Here is a 27,813-nt window from a genome sequence, read left to right as displayed (position 1 = left end):
GCCACGAGAGAAATCTGCAGCACTGAAAACAGCGGCAACGAGCGCCAGATCGCCTCTTATTTAACAATCGAAATGATGCTCTTCTAGTTAACCAGATGTGTTGTGTTTGTAGGCCTATTATTTAGGTTCATCCGTGAAGCAATCCGTGTGCAACTGGTCGGCTGTTGCATACCACAAACACAGCATTTATTCATTATTTTTTATTTAAAATCCAAAAGTTTTTACTGAACATGGCTCGTCACTAGCCTACAGCATTTTATTCAATTAATTTATTCATATTTAGATTTAGCTCACACAAGTGGCAAAACATTTAAACATAGGTTATAGCCTAAATCACAAACATTTTAAATTAGAAACTTACAATAGGCTATTCAAAAACAGCCGACTCTCGTCTTTTCTTTCGTTTTTAAACCTTTTAAAGGAAATCCTGCAGTCTCGTTTCCTTGCTTAACTTGAGAAAAAAAGCCATGTGTTGACTTTGAAACAAGAGTAGGCCTATATTTTCAATTATACAATTTAAATAATAGCCTCCGTCAATAGCCTACCTGTTTATTTTAATGCGAACAATGTTCTGTCGTTTTAATGCAGCAACGCAGCGCAGCAAAAAATAGCCTCGGTACGAAAACGATCCGTGCACTGCTGCAGACGCACCGCTCCTGGAACGGACTGACGGACAGCATCCGCGTGCAGTATGAAAGCTGTCATCCGTTAACATGGGTACGGAAAAAAATACGCGCCGCACACACACTGCAGACGGAGTATGTGTGAAACGGGCTCCATCGGAACGCGTGTTCAGTGCAGCGGGCAACATACTCCCCACCGCAACCTTCTCAAACCCGAGAGAGTAAACCAGCTGGTTTTCTTTATACAAAACATTTTTGGGAATAGATACCTGAATTGCATAACAATAATTGTTGTCTTAATTGTTTGTGGCCTTGTGTTTGTTTTAGCAATAAGTTCATTCGAGTAGCCTATACATTTGAGGTGATTTAATTGTTTTGCCGTTTTATTTGAGTTCTTTCATTGTGTTTTTTATTTATTAAAGCCTATTTCGTTATTCATTATTTTTAGGCTACCGTCAACCTGGTGTCACAGCCTGTCTATTTTAATAAACTATTTATTTCTGTAGCCCATACAGCGGGCAAGGGCTAAAACACATTATTAGAAAATACATTGTCTGCTGACATTTAAGTATTTCACTGCACTTTAACAAGAAATCTTAGATTAACGGCCAGTGCAATATTTTTTTGCTCATTTGTTCGTTGTTCCGTCGTTAAGTCGTTTGAAATAAAGCTGCTTTTACTTTTTGACTGATTGCTCTGTTCAAATGTATAGGCTATAGCCTATAATTATAATATAGCAAATTGTTATTGTATTATTATAATATAAAATAAATGTACATTTATGAAAAAAAATGCTTTAGCCTGATGATGATGATGATGCCGTTTTCGCCGTGGCTTATGTGAATTTGTGAATATAGGGCTAGGTTGATCACCTTGCAATTAAATTCTGAAACTATGTAGTTTTTTCGTCTTTAAAAAAACATTTTTTTTCACTGAAGAGTAACTCATTTTTACATTTTAAAAGCGTGTGGTGTTGCACTCGCAGTATATATGCGGCACGTAGCCTGTGAGTGCAACACCACGCGCTTTGATGTTGATGTGAATAGTAAGGCTAAGCAGAATAAGTACAATTAATGTAATGATGATGATAATAATAATAATAACTATGATCATAATATTTTCATTTAATAATAATTTTTATTTATTTATTATATTCATGGGGAACGAGCCAAATATCGCCTTGAAATCGCCAACAGCTTCAGCTTTCGGCGATCTCTCTGCCTATCGTCGATACACGATACTATCGTCTATCGGCACAACCCTACTGCTTAGCCTCAGGGCATCCAAGAAGAAGGTGTTTTTGGAGCAATGGTTGGAGTTAAAAATCTTGTTCTTGTGTTCTACTGAAGAAGCAAACAAACCTACATCTTGGATGCCCTGGGGCTAAGAAGATAAACATCACATTTTCAGGTTTGGGTGAACTATCCCTTTAAAACAGGGCCCCTATACTTTAACGCACAGAATACAAATCCAATTACTAAATAATTAAATTAAAAAAAATGTAATGAAAATATTTATATTGCAGTTCCCTAATAACATTTCATTATAATTTAATAAAAACATTTATTAAGAGTGAAAAGCAGAATGCTTGCTTGCTTGATTAATGACTGAAAAATGGTACAGAATCTTCATCAATATAAATAAAACATTTAATTTTAAATTTCAAATTCTAAATCTTTTATTTTTCAGGTTTAAATGAAAAATGTATCTCCGATGTTCAATGTGTTATACATAGCCAGACAGAGTGCTGCTGATTCAGTGCACCTGTTTGCTAATGTATGCATTTGAGATCTATAAGTGAGAAGCCATTTGCTCTTTGCTAGTCACACAATTCAGCTTCTTATAAGACAAGGTCAGGGCTCTCTGATTGGATGAATGTACTAGACACAACATCTTTAGAAAAGAAACACAATGGTTCAGAAAGATCACAAGACGGCAAAACAAAATATGTCCTTGTCTCTTCAAGGCTGTGATGGAGGCTTACTTATAGCAGTCATTGTTGAATCTGTTATAGCTGCCCAGGGCGGTGAGGGCTCCGAGCCCGATAGCGTAGGAGAAAAAGATTTGAGTACCGGCATCGATCCAGACCTGAGAGACAGAAAGAGTGATGACAGTGAGACAAACAGATCCACCTCTGAAATGATTATTGAGCTCAAAGTGGCTCCAGCTACTCTGGAGAGAAACATAAATGTCCAATTTAAAAGTGCTAAGAAACAGTATTAAAGTATTATGTATCAGATCTATAGAAGAGGGAGAAAAGTAAATGTGAAGCATATTGACATACATTTATATTTATTCATTTGGATAAAAACTGATGATTTTATCAAAATAAAGGTATGAGGCTAAAAGAGAAAACTAAAAGTCTCACCTGTGCCTCTCCTAGCTTAGACCAATCAGGTTTGACATAGTACAAGATTCCATCGTAAGCTCCAGGAAGAGTAACGCCCCTCACCAGGAGAATAATCAGGACCACATACGGGAACGTGGCAGTGACATACACTATCTGTGAAAAAAAGACACACAGTCAAGTTCATTGTTTCCCCCGGTTTCACAGACAAGCCTAGTCTCAGACTAAAAGGCCCATTTCAGCTGTTTTAACTAACAGCAACTTGCATTGACATTTCTTAAAATATGTATGTGGCATTGTTTTGTCTCCAGATGCACACCAGTAGTTTTTTTTAAACCAGGCGTTTATTACCTATAGCTTAGCTTAGGTTTGAACCTATTATTTGCATTTGGTAAGGCTATTACTATTAATATTGCTAATACTTTAGTGGGGTATTTGAAGAATAAGCATTAAACTGTCACAAAACTTAGTAGCCTAATTGATTTGTCAAATTTAGTTTATTTGAGAACTTCAAAATAGTGCAAACTTATGTTTTGCCAAACTTTTATGTTATATATAAGCAGATGTTCAATGCTTATACAAAGTTGGAGGAGAGAACATATATTATACATTACCTACCTATAACTTGCTGCTTAAGGTATTAGCATATTAGCTGCATTTGCTAAGGATATTACTATTGCTAATATTTTATTTGGGTTTTTGAAGCATAAGCAGTAAACTTTGCCAAACTCATCTTGCATCGCATGTGCAACAGCCGTGACAGATATATCAAATCGTGTTTGTTGAGCAGAGATATGCTATTATTTCTCAAAAAGATCAGAATTACCAAAACTTCCTGGCAATGACCTTGCACCCTCTGGCCACCTCCACAACATGCTAGTGTAATGGAGGCCAGCTAGTAGTAGTTGCTGTGCGAGTAAACCTCACTCCTCTGACTTCAAGAGACTCTAGCGACCGACACTAGATGTTGCAGCCTTTAGCCTCCTTGTTAGAGCGTCTGACTCTCATGCCGGCGGACCCGAGTTCAAGTCCCGGTCCGAACAGAAGGGGTTACACTAGTATGGTGTTCCATTAAAAAAAACACCACTTATATTTTCTTCATAAAATGTAAAACTCACATTTCTGATAATATGTTATTTATCTGTGATTAATAAATGATTTTGGTAGGCATTTGCGTGCACTTAAGAGCATTTGCCAGACTGATTGTAGAATGCCACATAAAATCCAGATAACATAATCTAGTTTAAGCCAATATTATCTGTAGATTTATTTCAGGGAATTTGCTGCATTGCATCTCTGAAATACTTTTTATCTCTCTCGGGCCACAACAAGGACAGTGTTAGTCACATGCTGAGCATTCTGTCATGTGAATAAAGTCGGGAAGCATGTACGGCACGTCTCAGTGCCTTCTGTTATCATATCATTGAAGATTTTTTTTTTTTTTACAAGGAGAGGTTTATTGATTCAGTGGCTGGGTCCAAACGGTGTGAACTTTGAACTCTGGCAATACGAGAGATTGTTATCAGGGAGAATTAAAATGAGACCTGCTCAATCCAAGTGTTGCCGCTTCATGGACTTGGCTCACTGCATGTTCTTACGAGCTGGCAGCCTTCAGTAATTGCTCCACATAGACGACGCATAAAAGTAGGACAGGCATTCTAGATCAAGCCCATCTACATTAAAGCACGCCGCTCAGCCCTAGATCTTCACAGACTTCAATTGTTCTTTCAGAACTCTCTACTGAATTCCCTAAGGAAGGCGAGCTAAACTCAAAAAGCACAATGCCGCCCAGTTACTATAGAGCTCTTTGAATTCTCCACGTCATTCTGACATCTTTGTCTGTCCACAGTCCAGAGCATCATGTCTGGGGGTTTTACATTAATTACTACTTTTATTCAGCAAGGATACATTAATTTGATCAAAAGTGACAGTAAAGAAATTTATGCTATTACAAAATATTTCTATTTCAAATAAAAGCTGTTCTTTTGAACTTTCTCTTCACCAAAGAATCCTGAAAATAAATGGTTTCCATAAAAATATTAGTTTGAGAAATGGTTCTTGAGTATCAGATAAACCTATTGCAATTACTGATAAAGGATCATGTGACACTGATTTCTGAAATAATATTTGCACACACACAAAAAACCCTTTGCAACATGAATTACATTTAAAGATATATTACAATAATTACTAAAATGTTATTTTAAATTGCAATTATTTTTCACAATATTACTGTTTTAACTGAAATTTTTATCAAAGTAATGCAGCCGTGGTAAACATAAAAGACAAAGCATAAAATTTACCAACACCAACACTGAACTTTATTTTGTATAATACCATAGCATTCAACAGTTTAGGGTTGGTAAGTATTGCTGTGTATATAAACAGCAAGACTTTCCTAGTATATTAATAATAGAATTAGCTGTCTGACACACAGCCATTAAAATCAAACACTCCTACCATAACTCTGTTACCATCTCAGACTTTAAGATTCAGTCTATGCTGCTTTCAAGTGCATATAAAGATGCAGAAATAGACCTGAACTAAAAATACTGTCAGTAAACAAACTCTGTTCTAATTCCCATTAGACCGGTGAATCTGGGGTAATCTGCCGCTTAGTATTTGTGCCCCGTAATAATTAATCAGATTCTGAAATAGCCAATTAGCTCACTATAACACTGGCTTATTGTGTGCGTGTGTGTGTGTGTATCGCCTGAATGAGCTTGATTCAACTTTAGTGTCCTTTGCATCAATGAAAATCTATGAAGGAAAAACACAAGTTGGCAACTAACCATGTAACTAAATAAACAAGTTAAAATAACCTACTTTCCATTATTTACCTTCCTTTACTGTTTTACAAGAAACATTAAGCCCTGCTTTGAGTACACAGGAGTAACACAGCAGACTTAAGAGCAGAAGAGGCATGCTGTAATACGAGGATGACCTTCTACACAGTAATACGCAGAAGAAATAAAATGAAGTTATTATATTACTAAGGGTTCATATGATCCCGCCTCCCAGAGAGAGAATATGGCTGTTGGCCATTTGTACGAGCACCTTATCACGTCCCACTGCAGACACCGGCTCGTGACCGACCAATCTCAGTGTGCCTCCCTGACAAGGCACTTTGGAATATTTCCCGCCACACCCCCATGGCAAATAATGTTGCTATGGCGACCTTTCTGCCTCACTTCAACACTACAGTGACAAAGGAGCAGTGGGAGGAGCTATGCGAATCAAGGTTATGTAAGAAAGTCACACTGCGCTAATCAAGGGAAATGAAATGCATTATATTCTGGTAGCAATTTATTGTACAGTCCTGTTTCGCATGAACATACTATGAACTTATTTTAGTAATGACACTAACTAGGTACTAACCCCGAACCCAATCAATTAGGTCAAACCATATTTTTAAGAATTTATTTGTGCAGCATAATAACAAGGTAAGATTACATAAGATAGAACTAATGAAATGACATGGAGAGTGAATTAAAGTTTCAGATGAGAGAGATATATTGGATTCAACTGGCTATTTCAATTACACTGGAATATATGCTCTGTTACAAAACATAGTGAGCAGCTTTCTGGCATGAAAGCCGTTACAGAAGACCCAAAATTATCACTTGGTAAGAAGAAGGCAATCCCATAACTGCAAGAAGCACAGCGAAAGTAAGAAACAATTTCTGTAGCGTTTTAAAGTCCAATTCATACTAGTAAAAAAAAACAAAAAAAATTACTAATTTTAATCCCTAAAACTGGGCATACACTCTGGGATCCAAATACACTCTGGACCTCGTCCGATTTCGAGCCGACTCGAACTTGTTTTGGGTTGGGCCGATTTTCAGCTTTGTCGTGCGTTGTTTCATGTGTGATGTTCGTGCAGTGTACATAGGGAAACGAGAGGCGATTTAACCTCTCCCGATCGACAATCATATGGTCTGATGAATTTCTAGCATGTCAGAAATTCTGCTCGCCCCTCGTGAGAGTACTGCACATCGGAAGCAGAGCTGCGAACTGATTGCCCTATTTTCCCCTCTCTGCGCCTGTGCGAAAGCAGAAGTCAAACCATTTTATCTTTAATGCATCAAGAAAGAAAACGAAAAGAGGGAGATCTTTAAGTTCTGTAGGCAGTCATCAAACAGCAGCAATTTAGCAAACTGTTGCATGCCTCCAGTTCATGTAGTAACATGGATAATCCAAGTCTACCAAACCACCGGGTAGCCTATCCAGTGCCTCTTAATTCAGCTACTTGATCATTCATTTACTTGTTTCTTACTCATTTATTTAATAACTTACTTAATTACTTAATTTTATTATCATAGGAAATGCGAACTGTTGCCCATCATTTGATAATTGGCGATAAAGAAAAATGTCATGTCGTAATATCGCAATCATGAAGAGTCAGCGGATAACACGCAATGCTCCAACGTTGTGCAGGAATTATGTCGATGAGGACTCAAACCAGTCAATTATTCACTGCAGAAAGTGAAAATAACAAGCTTTTGACACGTATATTCTCATAGAGACAACGCACGATAAACTACTTCAACATATATTCGGAAAACGTAGGCTACTATAACTGTATTAATTAATTTTCTTAATATTTTTCTTGTGGTCCATAAAACCTATATAGTGTAAAAAGAGAAGTAGTCTATTGCGTGTTAAACAAGTTGTTTTTGATAAAGCTGCTGAGACTGGTATTACTGCAGTGTTCTGACATACTTTAATTATAATTATTATCTTTTCTGCAGTGTTTCGTTATGCATTACGCATTATGAAATGTAATATCAGTTTAATAATAAAAGTAGGCCTACCCTAATAATAATAATATTGATAATAGTAATGTATTTTATTACATAAATTGGATATGCTAAATCCTCTTGATATGATAGCTGGATCATTTGACCATCTCTCTATTGTAGTACACCATATGCTTTATCTGTGCAATCCTGGCACGGGGGTTTATTGTGCATATTTCACACCTTCAGTGTGAGCACAATTTCTGAGCGCTGGTGTGAGTAGGTAACCTTGCTGAAATCGCAGTGTATGCCCACCTTAAACAGTGTTTGAGGTCTTTTCATCAATCATCAATGATCAAAAATACAATAGATTTTAAATTGTAATTTATTTCTGAGATGCAAAGTTGAATTTTCAGTTGAATTATCATTACTCCTTCAGAAATCATTCTAATATGCTGATTTGCTATTCAAAAAAATATTCTTATATTAATATTACTTGTGATAATTTGTTTTCAGGATTCTTTGACGAATATAAAATACAAAATAACATACATAGTTTGAAACAGAAATATTTTGTAACATTATAAGAATTCATTTCTTTCAAAAACTAAAAATATATAATCTCTTTACAAAACATTTAGCCAGTTATTTTTAGTAGCTAGTCATTTTTTCAAAAGAGTAGCTTGACTGTGGTTTAACTAGAAGCAGCTTCTCCAGTACTAGTTAACAATGAGCTCTGACTGTTACATAACCAAGCTTAAGCTGTAGCGCAGGTATTTGATTCTCTGCTGTCCATGTGACTGCGTTTACCCGTCTTCAAGGGTCACACGTAATGAGAAGCACTAAAGAAAGACAGAGAGAAAGAAAGAGTGTCCTTACCTTTCCTGTTGACTTCACTCCCTTCCACACACAGAAGTAAACCATCACCCACACGGCGAACAGACACAGCACCATCTCCCAGTTTATGATGCCTGGCTGGTCCAGCCCATCCGAGATGTTCAGAACCTTGTTCCTGAGATGGAGATAGACGTTCATGGATGAAAGCTCACAAAGCTTTGCTTCATTGCAGTTTTTGTTTTAATGTATTTAATTTATAACTACCTAACTCATATGAAGCTTGAAAGTGATGACTTTCCAGAGTTGTATAGTCTACTGTCCCTGATGTCACGAAAACTAATCATGAGCCGTTTTGAACGGTCAATCCATGTGCTCTGTAAACAGATGTCCTTCCAAATCTGAGATTTCACCTTGCATAGCCAATATTATGTAGATTTATAAACCTCATACACAGATCCAGATCGTACAGGCAGCACCACGTGACCAAATGTAATGCCACAGGTTCATTATAGGTAAAGAGCGAATTATGTGTTTAACCGGCTCTGACATGTGGGATTAAGTAACAGTAAATCAACATGCCCAAGTAAGAAGTGCAAGTTTAATTGTAACAACAAAAACACATTGATCTTGTCAAGGGTGATTCTTGTATAAAAGGCATATTGAATATTTAAGAGAGAAATGAATGGCATTAAAAAAAACAATCACTCACTCCCAGAATTCAATAATAGGAGAACGCCCATTAGCAAGCTCTTCGCACGTCAGGTTGCCAAATGTGGAGTTGCCAATGGTGCCGTTGTGGCAGTCGGCGTGGCGGAAGATCTCGATGCAGTTCTCCGTGTTCCATGGGTTGTCGCAGGTGGACCAGGGCAGCGTGGAATTGAAGGACTTTATGAAGTAGTAGAAACCCCAGGCAAGTACCATGATGTAGTACGTGTTACAAAAGAACACAATCACCATGGAGGCATAGCCAAGTCCTAAAATAAACAAGTAAAAGACCGCATGAAGCGTAAAAATAAACACCTTCAGGTGATCAGTTTCCCTTATATAACGTGTACTGATTAATAGGGATGTGATGTATGGCGAAGTAGTACAATGGCAAACTTGCTTAACTAGGCGCTTTTACATTGGGCTTTGAAACCAAATGTTCCGCCACCATCTTGTCAGTCACCACGCCTCACTCTTCTTGTCAGTCAGATCTCATCAAGTGATAAATGAAATCGGACTCCTGCTGCTGATCTGTGATGCAGCTCTCATTTGGGCTCATGATGAACTGAGCAGTTGACTTTTTAGGTGTAGTGTATATTATCCGACGGAACGAAAAGTTTTTTATTACTATATAAAAATCTAAATGACCAATCAAGCATTCAGACAGTAAATAGAGTCAAATTTGATTTCATGCTGTCTTTAAACTACAAAATGAGGCTATATATATATATATATATATATATATATATATATATATATATATATATATATATATATATATATATATAAGTAATATCAAGTAATATATATATATATTACTCAATATCGATATTAAATACAGATATAAGGTGATATTATTTTAAATTATTGTACTATATATAAAACTTTACATTTTATTTTAATTTTTAATATATTAGTGCTGTCAGACGTTTGTGTTTACACAATATACGTGTGCGCACTGTGTATAATTATTTTGTGCATATAAATACACATACATGCATGTATATTTAAGAAAAACATTTTATATTTATATAAAATGTTTATTTATATATAATTTAAATTGTATAAATATATAGATGTGAATATATCTTAAATATACATGTACGTGTGTGTATTCAAATATACATAATTATACACAGTACACACACACACACACACATTATGTACACAAACTTTTATTTTGTAATCGTGATTCATATTTTGACAGCTCTAAAAAATTAAACAAATTATAATATTATAAAATAAAACGTGCAGTGTTTTAAGGGACAACCTAAAATAGCATAATAACTAAAAAAGTAAGGTAGTGTAGTTGTAGAGCAAACCTTTAAAAAGAGGGGCAATGTTCCACACATTGATGCTTCCAGCCTTCATAAACTGACCCAGCGCTATCTCCAGGAAGAATATCGGAATGCCTCCCAGAAATATGAACAACACGTAGGGAATGAGGAACACTCCTGTGAACACACAGCAATAGACAATGACAGAGTGACCTTAAAGACAACATGGAATGACATTCACAACCCATTTCAAGTTATTGCATTTTAATGAAAGAATAGGAATAATTGTTGAATAACATGCATAAATTTGTCTGAAGGTCAAACACTTGATATGAAATTCAAAGAACTGCATTTTCCATTTATTCTAGTCACAAGATGTCATAATGTCCAATAAAATAATACCTAGAAACATAAAGGTCTCATGATGCATATCATGACAATTAACCCAAAAAGACAACAAGACTGCATTTTGCACATCTTTGAAGTATTACAACACAGGGGACTATTTTAACAGAGGGAATTATCTGCTATTTGTGCACAACACCTTCGCGTTAGCACGTCAGTTAGGATTTGACTGCTGCTGGCTGAATTAGCATTCATCATGCGGTCTGTGCGGCAGCACACTGACACGTCGGCAGCAATAAACCTTTGCTCGACTGATCTGAGACTGACAGCCACAGTAGCAGCTTAGGGAGGGGGTTGGTCGCCGGTGTGATGCAGATTAAAAACCGTGCTGCATGCTCAATGAAAGGCTTGATGATGTCACTTGCCACTCATCTGCGAGGTGACTGCAGGGGAGGATGGGTGTGTGTGACAGACAGAAAAAAAAAGAAAAGGCGCGTGACGTCGTTATACAAAGTGACATGCTTACGTAACGCTAGCTCTGCAGGCTAGCAGCTACACAGCCAATTTAGAACGAAAACGAATGCAAGCCAGATAATCCTAAACAATAAAGTAACGACAACCCCTGCTGCTAATTTAAAACACTGATATGAATGAAGTGACTGCTTTGGGAGCACTGCCCGGTTTCCATTCAGAAAACAACAGCTTTTGTTGGACTCGTGACTCAGAAAGAAGCCTTTTGATGAACTGCCTACAGAAGGACACACCGAGCACAATGTGCTGCACAGATCTGCAGACTGCAGCTGCTATCTGAGTCTATTCCTCTGTGGAAAAAAAGGAAAATATGCATATGTGGGATAGCGTAGGGTTGATCTGCAAACAAAAGAGAACACCATGGCAATGCCCCACGAGCGGATGATGCATGAGAATGTGACTGCGGGTCAGTGCGTGAACATGTACGCAGCTACAGCGGAATAAAACAAGCGTGACTCACTCTCTCTCTCACACACACATACACACACACACAGTCTTGCGCACACTGCAGTAGCTGACGTCGTGCGCATAGAGCACTTGACTCTGTATCAGTGTGTGGTCATTCATTATTATGCTCTCAGAAAAGTATTTTCAGCTCTTTCTCTTGCAATGTATAAGACTAGGGGTTTCTTTGCAAATGGTGCCTAATGATATAATTCAAGAGGAAGTAGGTTTATTTGTTTTATTATTATTTAAATCTACACATTATCTAAAAAAAAAAATCCCCCTCTTTCTCTTTGGGGGTTTTTTCGCACAAAAATAATTCTCGTTGCTTCATAAAATTAAGTTTAAACCACTGTAGTCAGACGGAGTATTTTAACGATATCTTTCTAGGCCTTAAAAATTGGTGATTACATTGGGGGTCAGAAAGCTCTTGGATTTTATGAAAAAATTAATTAAAGAAAATCTTAATTTGTGTTCCGAAGATGAACCATGGTCTTACAGGTTTGGAACCACATGAGGGCGAGTAATTCAATTCTCATTTTTGGGTGAACTAACACTTTAACTGTAAACACATTAAATGTATTTATTTGAAAAAAAAAATTTTTACATCATAAATGTCTTTACTTAGCCTGGATGCAAGCCAAACTTAGCCCCGCCCACAAAATGTTTAGGTCGAGCAGTTCGGTCTGGCCTTGCTCCATAGAGGAGTAATTATCCCCAAACAGAAACTGTTTGGACCAATGAAATCATCAGGGCGGGCTTTAGACGATGATGGACAGATGATCAACAGTAACGTAATCATCCACGTCATCAAAGGGGCTTGGATTATATTTTTTTGAATCCTAAACGGAGAGCTTGTTTGTATCTGCATTCACCTTCACAATTTCTCTCAGAAATGATGATCATGTTGGGTAAGTACTCTGTGTATCATTAAATGATTTTATTTTTTTACAACACTGGCAAAGATTGTGTATTCCAGCCTGATTTCAGCTCGCGTGCAGACAGGATTGCCAAGTTTTTACAACAAAACCCGCCAACTACTAGCCCTAAACAATAGCTTTTCGGGGGGTTTTCCAGGGGGGAAAATGGCGTTTGGGGGGTAAAATATGTGTTATTTTGGCACGGTTGTCTGCTAAAATTCGCACTAATGGGTCTATATATCACATAATAGTCGCTCCAACCCGCGGACATGGAAAACAACCCGCGGGGGGAAAAACGCGGACTTGGCAACACAGTGCAATTGAACTATGTTGACATTTGACAATGCGTTGCTTTGTTGCTCTGATTGGTTGTTGGTCTATCCAACTGATGTCTTTCCTGGTTTGGTTGAAACACGCCTCATAATCACAGCCCAATGGAGCAGTTTCAGACTCATATTCTGACTAGAATTGAGTATGACCACGTCAGGCTAGTCTTTACTGTCACTTTTTGATCAATTTAACGCATCCTTGCTGAATAAAAGTATTAATTTCTTTAAAAAAAAAAAAAATGTATTGACCCCAAACTTTTAAGAATGTGATTTATACTAACATTAGCAGAGTTCTTGTGAATACCTCTAATATAAATCTAGCATGCAGTTAAGATAAAATATTGCTTCATATGGAATACTTGATTCTAGTCAATCACAACCTTCAGTTATCAAATATGACTGAATAATGACCGTTACACACACAAATTCTGTATAAGTGACTGCCTAGTTGTATTTCATACATAGCTGTGCTGTTCTGTTTCTTTGCAGCGTCAGCTAATAAAATATAATTAATATTTCATGTCTATTTATGTATTTGTTTGCTGAGTAGCCGCATAATAGTTTTGGATACTGTTCAGACAGCTGCTCGTTATCACCAAATAAACCCTGACAGAGTATTTTCTGATAATGACTGACCGTACATTACCCCTTACTTAACTTCCACCAGTTCACGACTAGACAGCCACCTCAGGTGGGGTTACATTTCTGTTAAGCTTTCAATTCTGGATGGGCGAAAAATTCATCGAGTTAGTGATCACAACGGTGTTGAATCCTGTTTGCCAGTTAGTAAAATTGCCGTGTGAAGCCCAGCTGAGTAGTTCATCCTGTAAAGCACACATGGGAAGCGTTTTCACTCCTTTCTAAAGAGCAGGCCTTAAAACACAGGCAGAATTGATTGGATTCTTGGGTAATAAGGGGAGGCTATAAATATGCTATAATTTTCCACACCTCCCCCTTACAGAACAGATGGATATGGATGCTCCGTCAACACATATGGCTTAGTCCACTCAGAAGCCAATGATTTTATCTTAAATGTATTACCAAATAATAATATAAACTTCTACCGACCCAGTATGTAGTAGCCATGCATTCAGTGGAAGCAAAACACTATCTCTTTCTGAAATGTAATGCTTCCCTACTATATTGCATGCGGAAAACAGTAAGCCAACAGAATAGTATGTCCGCAGTAGGGATGGCTCGATACCACAATTTTGGATTCGGTACGGTACCACAATCTAATACCGAAGTACCGATACAAGGTCTGATATTAGCGCGGGTATATTGCACGCGAATGAGTTCAATTATGCAAGTTTTGAGTTTATAAAGTGGGAAATTACCACAAATGTTTATTAGTAAATTAATCAGCAAAGCTTATCACATCAAATCAGTCATTTGAAAACTTTCTTGTGAGAAATAATTTCAGCAAAAATCTCTCAAAATGAGCAAATTGCTTCTGGTTTCAAAAGACATCACACTACACTAAAGCAATCTGCATAATCCGATTCAACATTTCACGCTCGTCTCGGGATGGAAAACGGAAATCATTTGAACATGCAAGTGATTTTATAGCATTTCGTAATAAGTTACAGGAGATATGAGCTCATACGACACACACACACACACACACACACACACGCCTGTCACTTAGTCACGCTCGCACATTACACATTAAGTTTCCTTAAACAGTCAAATACACAGAGTTATGTACAAATGTCCATCTTTAGTGAGTAAATTATTCACATAAACACAGGCGGTTGTGTCTAACGGGAATATAAATAGTGCAATAGTACGCGTGCAAATATAATGAGATCTAAATGTCATTGGTTGAAACGAACGCTGGAGATTGTGATATTCGATCTTATGTTAGGCTATGTGTGTGCGTTGATCAGTGTTAAAAGAAAATAAATGTCCAAATGAGATGGTTTGAATGATCACTGACCTGTCGATCTCTTCAGAAGTCTTAAAGTCAGAATAGTGACAGATGCTTCTTGGCTAGGTTTGATGGTTCTTCATCAGTTTTATAAGCAAAGTCATTACAAATGTCACTTCTACTCCTCTCTTTATTAATTCGTTTTGGGCATCTTGAGTAAGATTCAACTGCTTTATCCATTTTGTTCATCTGTTGTTGTCACATTTGCCGGTTGTTTCGGGTAAGTTTGGGTAGCGCGCTGCCATCTAGCGGTGAACTTCGGAACAGCAGCATATACCGAAATGTGCCAAATCATGATATCGTACCGTTTTAAATAAAATATATACCGGTATTTTTCCAGTACCGGTATATCGCGCATCCCTAGTCCGCATTCATAGTATTCGAAAAACAGTAGGTGAAAAAGTACCCGGATGGCCTAGATTGTAAAGTGTGCATATGATAGACACTTTAATATCCTATAAATCCAATGAGAGGATTTATAAATGGAGGTGAAGGGATGCAACCATAGACTGTAAAATATGGACGTGTCCGTGACGTCCAGAGTGGCCAGTCAAGGAATTACAGTTTAAATGACTTCCGTATTGGCTTCAACAGAAACTGGGGGAGGTTGCCGCTTGGACACAACTTATAGTGGCAAGTCATGTGATAACGACAATATGGTAGATGTATTATGTCCGGATTTCATTCATATTACACACATTCATACTATATAGAATGTACTTGTTTAATGGTCGTGAATTAAGTTCAAATTAAAATCTAGTGCACTACTCACATAAAGTATGTAATTTCAGACACAGCAACTATTCTAGTATGGTAATGTAGTATGTTGGAATAAGTGCATTATTTATTTTAGTCCCCTTTTGCAAGGCTCTTGGTTGCACCTACATACTAACCAAACTAGAGGATCAAGTTGGCTTTCTGATAAGATCAATCTTCATGTTCCTTATACATTTTCTAGGGTTGGTGCTTAATAGTCAACCCAGGGCTCCAGGCTGAGACCAATTGGTTGCATTTAGCACAAAAATGTCTTACCGGTGTGAGTACATTTAGCAATGTTGCAACCACCATGTTGCCCAACTGATAAGAGCTGCCATTTCTATTGTATAAAATGCCAAACGAAACAAAAGCACACTTCTCGTTTGAGCTGCACAGCATGGACAGTTTATCAGCTTGTACCAATATTAAAGCTTAGAACAGGTTTACTAGCGATCGCATCTTTACTACACAGTGCTGGGAGATCTAGGAAAGTGTTTGAATTCGCGGAGTATTAATAACATTGCTGTGAGATCTAGAGAGAAGCATTTCAATTCAGCGCAGATCAAACGGTGCTGACATGGAAAACCAGAAGAAACGGTGTGCCGTGAACTAACAGGTTATAAAAGTTTTATGTGTGCACTTGAGAAATGATTTTAGATTTTAAATGCTTATGGTTTAGTATTTCTTTGTAATGGCTATAATAATGTTATAGTGATGTTATTGTTAAAGATACTATACACAAACAACGATTTCCCAATCTGAAGTGATCATACTTGTTCGAGAAGGTGATGAATAATAAAAACATGCAAGGATTGGCTCATGTATGCAAAAACAAGATGAAAATGAATGTAGTTTTGCATGACTTGAGGTATTAATCATGTCCCTATGCTATTTTTTGTGCTAAAAGAATAGTTATACTTCATACTCAGGGTTTCCTACTTTATTCAAAGGTTATTAAAATCCATAACTGTAAGTATGAGCAATAGTGATGGTGCTTAGCAAGAATCCCTAATAAATGCTCTAAAAACAAGAATATTGCTACTAGACTATTAAAGCTGCTACGTAACAACAACATTGCATATTGATATAACATGAAGATAATATAGCACAATGGCTGAGCCATAAAGTGCCCATGGTTAGGCCCCAGTCAGAAAAAAACGATTAAAAGATTAACAGACGCTTCTCTTAATCGCTCGTCCACGTGGAGCGAGGAACTGATGTCAGTCAGGCAAGACGCCAGCATGTCCTGCTGTGCTGGCATCACTGGCCTTCTCATGCCTAACCATTGAGAAACACACACTGAAACAGTGTACATTTTAAAATGTCATTTGTAATAGAGCAAGCTAATACACATTATAGGCTTATTAATGTTGGAAATGAACTGTTGTCAAAGTTTGGCCAATGTTTATGTGCATTATGAGTAGCGGTGTCGCAATTTAACTGGTATTGACGATAACCGTGATATGATTTTTTTTTTATAATAAGGGGTGTGGTGATAATCATGATATTTAAAAATTACACATATGATTTCACGACATACATAAGCCCCAAAATAGGGCGATTTGAGTTATGTGCTCACATTTTTTTTCCATTCATACCCGTAGCCAGAGGGCGCCCTTGCAAAGAAAGTCCAGATTCGGAAGAGTAATAAAACTCCAAAACGATTAGATTAGATGAATAAAACCAAAAATTGCCTGTTGGATATATCGAAAATAGTTGTACCTCATGTAGCAACACTACATAAGAAGGACCGGCCGAAATAAAGCTGTTCACCGAACGGCCGCAGACGGTCTTGGAGCTCAATCTCCAAAAATGTATAAACAAATGGTCAAATATGCGCTAAGTATATAAAAAAACAAGTATATGAAAAAATATCGTCAGGTACATATTTAAGGTCTAAATAACTACATTCTCGCCTAAAATCAACATTCTGTGACACAAAAACAGTAGCATTTGTAAAATGATGGTGTTTGCTTGACTGCCTTACACTTGCTGTGAGAAATGTTGCTAGTGGAGAGATGCAGACGGTTAAACGGTTCCAGTGCTGATACTGGAAAAAAAAACCTCTCAACCAAATCAGATTCGAGAACCAACAAGAACTGTTGTGTGTATATATACGAATGCAAAGAAGGTCAAATCTAATGCAATGCATATATACAAACAATACAGTGTCATGTTTCTTAAAGGGTTACTTCAGCGATTAGCATATGGCTTTGTATCAGTAGAAACCCTGGAGAATATTCAAATTATTGTGCTTTCCCCCCTCATATCTCCCTGAGACAAGAGATTTATGCATTTTATTTCTGGAAAAATTCCTCCTATGATGCAAAATGACGATTTTTGCATCATAGGAGGAATGTTTGCCCAGAGGCTAAAGACTACAGCCAGCAGAGGGAGCCATTTCCGCATGTTTTGAATCCGCGCATGGGGGATGGGAGATTACACTCAGCTGGCAGGGAGAGCTCAGCTTGCAGACAGGATCATTTAAACGGAGCTATGGTGAGCAATGTAAGTCTTTTAACTTCTCAAATTCATTTCTATGAAAGTTAAGCTTGCAAAGGCATGAACTGAAACGCGTGCCAGACTGAACTCCTGTGTGAATGTATGCCGCGAATGTAGTCGCGATTCCCTCAGCTCTCATCACTCGTGCAGTTAGTGCTCAGGGCTGTGACACTCGCGCGGTGACTCACTCATTATATTGAACAGACACGTTCAGTTTTTAATTGTAGTGTCTTCTCTAACTCAGTCACAGTAATCAAGTTGGTGGTGTTGGGAATGGCCTCACAGGGCAGCGAAGCATTCTGGGAATTGTAGTCTTTCATCCCCATGGGACAAAAATACATTTTCTGTCTTTTCTCAGTCTAGAAGACACCAAATTCAAAAATAATTTCACATTTCTACTGCATTGATGACCCAGTTTAAATACAGATTCATCTTCCCAGCGCTGAAGTACCCCTTTAAAACGTGACTTTCCTCAGTTCTCTTTTAATACCAGGAAGATAAAACAATCAGCTTTTTTGTGTGTGCTGACGCACAATAACAATGCCAGATTGTTATTAAAGACTGTCACAGCACTAATACTTTAGATCAGGGTGATTTTAGAACGTCTGTTATACTGTACTGCAGACCCAGCAGCCAAGGACAGGTAGAGGGCTTTACTGCAGAGATCATAAATCGAATGACTATGTGGCCACCATTCTGTTCAGCTTGGCCTCTCTTAACTCTGATGCACTGCTACATAATGCTGTAACCTGGCAACAGGAAGACGGGACTGTTTCTGCATCTCACAGGTGCATTCTGTATATGAGTTAGTGACACCACAGTGACTACGTTTACATGGACAGCAGTAGCCTAATTATTGACCTTAATCTGAATAATTAACAGTCATATTTTGATTAATGTGTACATGTTCATGTTATAGAACATATTGATTAATGGCACACAACAATATGTCCCCATGCCATACAGACCAACGTTCCTTCCAGAATTAATTTCACCTATCAACATAGAGTTTGCCTTCCTTATGGTATATTTTACAATGTACAGTTAATTATTTGTCATGACGACAGCAGATACAAATTCTCCGGCAATAAGCCTCCTCTGCCACCAAGACAAACTCGAAGTACTGGATGACAGTGCAGAGTAAGGACTGGTGGGAGAGAGTTGTTTAAGGGCCATGCTCTCTTGTTTGCCGTCAAATGGTTGACCTCTGCCTCGTGAGTAGCGAAAAATGGGATGGGCGATACCACTTTGTTTTCGATACGATTACGATACTTTCAAGACCAGTATCCCCGATATCGATACTTCTAAACTGAACTTTTTAATTATTAAATTTACTAAAGACACCCAGTTAACATATTTGAAAGGTATTTAACATTCAAAATGCCTTAATAGCAACTTATTAGATCATATTTTTGTTTACATGGGCCTAAAATGTTTACTTATAGTGGAAGTAATGTTTACTTTATTGTGAATAAACATGTTTTTCTGTCTTCTGATGAGCATGGTTGTCTTTCTTATAATAGTTTTGGAAACGCAGCTCTGTTTGAATACGGTGTCATCAATGAGTGATGCTCTCTCTGTGATCGAGCGGTTATGTATTGCAGTATTTACGCGCCTTCAGATCATGGTTCAGATGAGCAGGAAAATAGTCCTATACTAGACAACTTGTTTACTTAATCTTTTTAAGATGAACAAAATTACTGGTAAAAACAAAACAAAAAAAACCTTAATATCAAAATTTTTATTTGAGTATCGATACTTTTCGATGCTCACATCCGTATCGATATATTGATACTTCATATCGATACGCCCATCCCTATCCTACATGACTTTAGTGGTGTGATTAAGCTGTGTACATGTCTATAATGGACTTTCGATAATGCATGATAATGCCACGTCTTAATTTGATTTTGCGTTTACTTTGAGTATGACTCGATTAGCCGGATTAAGGTAATTAGAAATCGCTGTTTATGTGGTAGTTTCTTAATCGAGTATAGCCTTAATCAAGTTAATATCAGAGCATTGTTGTCCATGTACACGTACTAAGTGTAATAAAGATTTGTGACCTCAGATAGCACAGGCTCGCTAAACTGACTGCAGAGCTGTATAAAGAAACAGATAAGGCAGCTAAGACCTAGACCAGCTAGACCTCTGACCTCTACCATAAAATCTCAGAGTGCAGCATGAGGCTGTGTGCTATCAAATAACATGCTCTGAGATTAAAGCATGGTAACAAACTGCAAACATGCAGAAGTTTAATAGTTATGGTGAGAGAGTTGACCTACAGATTAACACAACTTTAAGTGGTGCACATCAAGAACTTTAGACTGTTTTAATACAATCTTGGATTTCTACAGGGAATTAGGAAAATTAGCAGACTTTCACTACAGGTGTGGAGAAACCTCCTGTGAGGACTATGGGAAATCAATTAGCTCATGAGTGATTTGGCTAGAACAGATTAACAACACTGTATCAAAACTGCAAAGTCTCCAGATACAAACAATCACCTAAAGTTATAGAGGAACGCTCTCCTTGAGGCTTTAGCAATTACTGCAATATATTGAATAAAGTGTTCACCCAACATTAAAAATGTACCATTTACTCATCCTCATGTCGTTCCAAACCTGTATGACTTTGATTCATGCATCAGTGTTGTTATTGTTAACTGAAACTAAAACTGTTTCACTTAAATAACTTGAAGTTAAATGTTAAGAACTAGAACTAAAACTAAAATAAATTACAGATGAATAAAATGTGTGAACAATTATTTTGAATATATTGTGAGATATTCCTTTTAAGAAAGAACAAACCCCCCTTATACTAATAAAAGATCCCATGGGTTTGAATTTGACCTGTGACTAAATTTGTCTTCTGAGAGTGAGGAAAGTAAATATCACAAGTATCTCACAGACTCAACCTTTGAACACTGAATAAAAGAATGTGTGACATGATCTGTATTTACTCTTCTTTCGCCAGCAGGACCTTTTCGGTCTTTGAGAGGCCTGATTCGATTTGGCAAAACAATTCAGGAGCCTGTCAGTTTTAAACACAAAGACGACACGTCGTGTTGGCGACCTGTACCGGGACACTGTAATTCTGTTACCTTAGAGCTCCTTGTTGGGGGTAAAGAAAGTATTTGAGCAAGAAGAGCACTAACTGTCAGCCCATTCTCACTAGACACTCATGCGTGTCTCATATTTCTCAAGCTGGCACGTCTTATTTCAATCACTTATTGTTTTCCGAAGAATTGATGGTCTTCGTGAAATGTTCCCAGCAGTCGGTTTCTATCACCTTTCCCCTCTACCACAGGTGGTGGAGATTTCAGATCCAAAACACACTGACATCTTCTCTATCTAAATAACCAAACGATAATGAAATCAAGTTATCCGTCGAGACCGAATGAAATTGCAACCCAAGTGCTAACACAACATTGACATATTCTTGACATTTCGCTCACTGCAGGAATTCAGGGCAGTGCCAAAGACAAACACTGCTTTTAGACACGATCACTGTTACAGTTCGCATACTCGGTGGAACAATATACATTTTGATGAGTCTATAAGTGAATAAGACAATATTGGAATTTTCTCAAGGATAGTGGGAGACTCTGGAATAGCATTCTATTCATTCATTACATTTCTCATCATTCTCTCTAATTAAGCTATTACGCAAGTTATTCTGTAAAGTGAACTATCCCATAGATGTACTGTAATGTAATCAGGTTTGGCTAGTGAGGCTAATGATGTGCAAATGATCCTCGACTTCATCTTTAATAAAGGTTATTTTTTTTATTAAATTGCTAATTATGCTCTTTTTAAGCTGTGTGTCCATCAAAGCGTTTTTAGCCAGCTGAAAACGCCTCGCTGTGGCACTCGAGAGCCATTTTGGCAGGGCAGCGTTTTTTTTTTCTTTCAGTTGAGACTCTTTGCTTGTTGTGATACGGAAAATCTGCGGAAATGTTACTAATTTCACAGGTAGTTTGTTCCTGTATTTATTCTATATAAAATTGCAGATAGAATGTAATATTTGCTCTGGCTCTTGTTTTAAATCATTTTGTTCCGTTATTATTGCTTGTTGTCATCTGTTGACAGAATGTGGCAGTTGGTCAGTGTTGTATTTGTCCCGCCCCTCTTACACTGTGATTGGACAGCTGGGTGAAAAATGTGACAGTGATGAGCGCTGCGTTTAACTCAGAGTTGAACATTCTTCAACTCTCGGCGACCAGTAAAAAAAAAAAACCGCAGAGCGCTCAACACTTGAGTGTGAAATAATCGCTTGGCACCTCGTGCTTATGGCGTTAAAACAGTTGAAAACGCTAGCCAGCCACGAGGAAAAAACGTTTTGGTGGACACACGGCCTTACAAGATCTTGGTTTAGTTTTAAGGGTCTACTAGAAAAAGTTTTCATACTTGAATGTTTAAAAAACACATTATTTCCCACATATCTAAACATTTTCAGCACCTCTCTTTCCAGTCTGTCAGTAACACTCGGTTTAGTTCGTTTCTATAAAGCCCCTCCTTTACGAAAAGCACACATTTAGAGGCATGAACATGTAAAGTAGATGTCCCTGCAATAACAGAGCGGCGAGCACGAATGCACAAACTTCACAGAATTGTGAAAACCCAGCTTTTAGTCGATCCTGGTAAGCGTTGTAAACATGGCGCGTTTTTCTTCCACGAGGGAGTTTGGAGTCTCGGCACTTGTTTCAAGGCCGAACGTTAGAGAACATAACACTCGTCATGTGTAACACTCATGGACATCCTGTAAAAATTACACCAATCAGATGAAGACTTTGAAACTCCTGAAGTGTTTCCAGAAAATTGTGCCATATGCATCAGACGGTCCGTGGGTGTCACATCTGAGCCTGAGACTAAATGCAACTCAACCTGGCTTCGGCCCTTTTTTTGTATGCCTTGGGCAGGAATTATTCAATGCATAATATTATGTATTATGAGTAATATTATGACGTGTTCGTTCCCAGAATAAAAGTCAAGACTATAATTAAGACATTTTAGGGAGTTCAGAAATGGTGTTTATTGATATAGAGAATAACTGCCATTGGAGTGACTGTGCTTTGCAACTTTGCAGACCTTTTCATGCTCAAACAGCAACTTAAGCAGAAGTCCTATTTAACATGTTTTTTTTTTTTTTTTTAAATCATACTAGATATAAAAAAAAACAAATCAAGCATTTTCAAGGATAATATTTAAAATATGTACATTTCAAAACTTGAAAACATAATGGTTAAAATCAAGTATTTTCCATATATAACTTTCAAAACTACGAACCCTGCGTAATGCAACTGATCTAAAGTTGGCTGCATAATTATCTCTTATTATTCGATTTTTTAATGTAACATAGGGTGTGTCCCAAATGACACAAATATACGATGTACATATGTCCTCATCTGTGTAGTGTGTGAATTTGATGTTATTTAGTCATTCATTCAACATCGGAGTCTAATGCCCCTCCCCCTCCGCTAGGTAATTCATTTGCGTCAGAGTGCATGAAGTGTCGACATTCCATAGTTTTTTCCGTTAATTTAGTGCATCGTCCGGATATTTAAAGTGCACGTTTTCTTTTTGTAATCTTCAGTGTGAACATGCTACTCGCACTATTTATGCTACAAAATGTCATAGAATAGTGCATAAGTATGCAAATTGGGACGCACCTATACTGTACGTTTTCATCCTCCAAGAGTACATCCCCATACATCAAGACAAAAAAAATGTATGGCCATTCATTCAGCAAACGCTGGACGGCATCCAGAGCGCTGGGGACACAGGGAGACAGCTTCGTCATTCAGGCAAATACAATGGATCTCTTTCTAATGGGGTCTTAAAGTGTTACGCAGACTTGGACTTCACATTCTATAGCCATCAGAGGATGACTCACAGAGCAACAGTGACGATTATGATGAAAAGCGCACCATGACTACTAATGCAACTCGAATCTGTCATTAGACAACGGCCGTTTCCCAGAGCCTAATGAGCTAACTACCTCGACAGCATTTTGGCATCTGTGTGTTTAATAAAGCCAAAATTAAATAATTGCACTAAATTATTTATATAATTATTTATACACAAACATAAAAAAACTAAAGACTTTTACAAAAACTTTTAAGACGCAGCTAAGATATATCAGATAAAACCTTGAATATGATCCTAAAGCTTTTTGCCAGGGCATGTGTGACCTCTAATGGTTGCGTAGAAATGTGTGACCTCTACTTGTGCTTTCATGCACTGCATTCAGTGTCATATTCAATACAGAGCATTTTCACCTTCAATATCCATTTATAGCTGCATTTGAAGCTCTGAAATACAATAAGAGTACACACAGAGAGTGCAGCAATAAATGAGTACTGATTTAAGACACTAGTCTAGAGGGGAAAAAAGCCAAAGAACCGGATCATCTTACAAACATGTGACCATGCACGCACAATGCGCACTCCTACTGTCTACAGCAAAGTCATGGGAAACTGGTGTACTGACACGTTCGACAAATACACCAGCTTTATAATTATTATTTACAAACTTAGTGTTTAACAGGGCATTAAAGAAAATTCAAAGTCAGAAATGTCATTAAGCTTGAATTATGTATTGTCACAGTGATTCAAACATATAATGATAAAGCTTTTCTCAGAACGAAGCCATTTTTTAGATAATTTTGTACTTGTTTTTAACAGTCTATCTTATGCTTTAATTATATTTTTTTAAAAACAACGAATCAACTTTACAACCAAAACTAAGCAGGAAAAGTGCTACATTTTCTTTTAAATCAATGCCATTGGAGTTGAAATTGTGTTTTATCTTATAGAATGACATTTAAATGATTAACTGCCGATATTTCTGTCTTCACTTAATCGCTTATTGATTCTTTAATATCATGAACAATAGCAACATTGGTGGCACCAAAATAGCACTTAACATTAAATAACTGGACATCAAACAATAAAACAAGTGTGCACAGGTGATGATAACTTACTATTTTAAGGCATATGCAATTTTAGTACAGCCACTGAGCTACACGCAGCATTTAAATATTAAAACATTTAATTTTTTAGTAACACATTATTTTACCGTGTGCTTGTTACATGCTCTTACCATAATAATAACAACAGTAAATTATGCATAATTATATTAAACTAACCCCTAACCAAACATAATTTGACCCTAACCCTATAGTAAGTACATGTATTTAATTATTATGATAAATTATAAATTTATTTAATTAAAGATTAATAAAGTTAATAATTATTAATCTGCATCCATATGACATACAAAGCAATAATTGTTGATCCTCTCAATGCATAGCCTATACTGTAGTGTGCACATACACACACACACACACACACACACACACACACACACACGCACATGCATATATATATATATATATATATATATATATATATATATATATATATACATACATACATACATACATACATACATACAAATACTGCATTGAAAAAAAATTAATATATATTTTTAAAAATTTCATCCGTAAATAAGGGGATATGCTTGCAAGGCAATGAATGAATGAATAAATGAATGAGTCAGGTCAGACACACAGGAGGTGTCTTCCACCGTGCAAATGACGTCATGGGAGGGAGGGGGGGGGGGTTCTGTCATCTAAAGGGATCTGAATGTGCTGCGGAGAGCGAGTCTTACCTCCACCATTTTTGTAGCACAGGTACGGGAAACGCCAGACGTTCCCCAGACCCACGGCAAACCCCACACAGGACATGATGAAGTCCATCTGTCTGGTCCACGTCTCTCGCTCAGGGTAGCCCTGCTTCCTCTCCACCGCAGAAATGGCTCCAGTGGCCGCTGATACCGGTCCCCCGTTGAGGGTCCCATTGACGCCTTGATGCGCGCTTCCATTGGGAATGAGATGGCCCTTCTTCTCCTCCACCAGGACCACGTTCAGTGCGCAGCAGTCTGCGTCCAGAGAGGATTTCTCCATCTCTCGTGTAAACAAAGCAAACCAACCTCACACGACTCGAGAGGGGCTTAAATCAGCAGTCAAAAATAAATATTTGATCTCTTATTGTTTTTGGACAGTTTCAATTTTCTTTTCACACCAAGATGTCCCTTTTGTTCCTCTTCAGGGGCACAGGATCTGGTCCTTTATCCTTTTATTTAATAAAATAAGCAGTGTTTTTTAACGATTTTTTTTTCTTCCGTTGGCAGTTTGAAATTCTCGGCGAGATTGGCAACGGTTTTGTTGGTTTATTTTATCAAAAAGCGCGTTTGTAAAATAAATAATAGACCTTAAAAGAAAAAAGACACCGATTTGAAACAGCACCTTCAAAAACAATCTACGAAACACTTAAAGGTGAGTCTGAAGAATCGCATGGGCACGTGAATCTCTCAGAGAGAAGACGACTGCGGAGACGGCAAAACCAAAGCGGCCCTTGCGCGCGCTGATCAGATGAATGTAATGGAATTACATTCACGGATTGATCGCCTAAATCTCTTCAGACCATTGTTCGCATCGGTATTAAACACCCAGAATGTATAAATGAAACGCAATTCGGTGTCTACGGGAGGTGCGGCTGCTGCTGTCCCTCTGTGCGTGCTGACGGACTGTCTGATGCGTTCGCGCGAAGCCGCTCGGTGTTTTAACGGACTCAGTAACGTCATTTGCAGCTCATCCCTCCCCCTCCATCCCGCTAAAGGAAAACGGGGGGTGGAAAGCTCACGTACGCCGCACACTACGCACTGTATACTGCATACTACACAGCAAGTGCGATAGCTCACTGGTGCGCGGCGCGGGATCAGATATGAGAGGCTTTATGAAATCACGATGCATTTTTGAAATGTTTATGTAAGCAGTATCACACACACACACACACTTGAAAGACACTTTTGTAACATTACAAATGACTTTACGGTCACTTTTGATCCATTTAATGCATCCTTAATGAATAAAAGTATTCATATAAAAAAATTTAAACTAAATATTCTTACTGACTACAACATTTTTAACGGCAGTGTATAATACACAAGCTTTTTATTTCAGATAAATGCGGCTGTTTTTAACTTTCTATTCATCAAAATATCCTGAAAAATGTTTACAACAATAATAAATATTTCTTAAGGAATCAAATCAACATATTAAGAGTGATTTATGAAGGTGATACAAGACTGGAGTAATGATGCTAAAATTGAACAGGTTTGACCCCAGGAAGTATATTAAAATAGAAAAAAGTTATTTTAAGTTGTAGCCTAATAAAATCTCACAATATTACTGTTTTTTTTTTTTTTTTTTTTTTTTTCATTTTAAAATAAAAAAAATGCAGCCTTGGTGAGCAGAAGAGACTTTTAAAAACGTTTGAACGTAGGCTATAAAAAGTAAAACTAATAAATAAATAATAATAATAATAATAATTAAAAGGGAACCACACAAAATAGGCAAATAAAACATGGATTACCATATTAATTAGATAAAAGATAAAAATAATAGTAATTAAATTAGATTGATAAAAATAAAGATTTGTATGGGGCAAAAGACCATGACCCA

The 27,813-nt window shown here is 37.3% G+C and overlaps 1 protein-coding gene across 3 annotated transcripts in view; it reads right to left on the bottom strand.

Annotated features, from left to right (window-relative positions):
* Positions 1-26,914, bottom strand: part of slc6a8 (solute carrier family 6 member 8) — a 62,982-nt gene extending 36,068 nt beyond the window's left edge. For 2 of the 3 annotated variants that reach the window (XM_067414328.1, XM_067414330.1), the window contains exons 1-6: positions 25,959-26,914; positions 10,574-10,705; positions 9,256-9,520; positions 8,589-8,721; positions 2,992-3,126; positions 2,608-2,711 (exon numbers count right to left, since the gene is read on the bottom strand). In XM_067414328.1, coding sequence (XP_067270429.1) covers positions 2,608-2,711; positions 2,992-3,126; positions 8,589-8,721; positions 9,256-9,520; positions 10,574-10,705; positions 25,959-26,253 — 1,064 coding nt within the window. In that variant the 5' untranslated portion in view covers positions 26,254-26,914. The remainder of the gene's footprint in view (positions 1-2,607; positions 2,712-2,991; positions 3,127-8,588; positions 8,722-9,255; positions 9,521-10,573; positions 10,706-25,958) is intronic. The other variant, XM_067414329.1, reaches the window with a different exon arrangement.
* Between the last annotated feature and the right edge of the window lie 899 nt (positions 26,915-27,813).

The sequence above is a fragment of the Pseudorasbora parva genome, chromosome 13 (genome assembly GCF_024679245.1).
Source record: "Pseudorasbora parva isolate DD20220531a chromosome 13, ASM2467924v1, whole genome shotgun sequence".
NCBI classification, from domain to species: Eukaryota; Metazoa; Chordata; class Actinopteri; order Cypriniformes; family Gobionidae; genus Pseudorasbora; species Pseudorasbora parva.
Note: the sequence above shows the minus strand (reverse complement) of the source record. Positions and strands in the feature narration are given on the sequence as shown.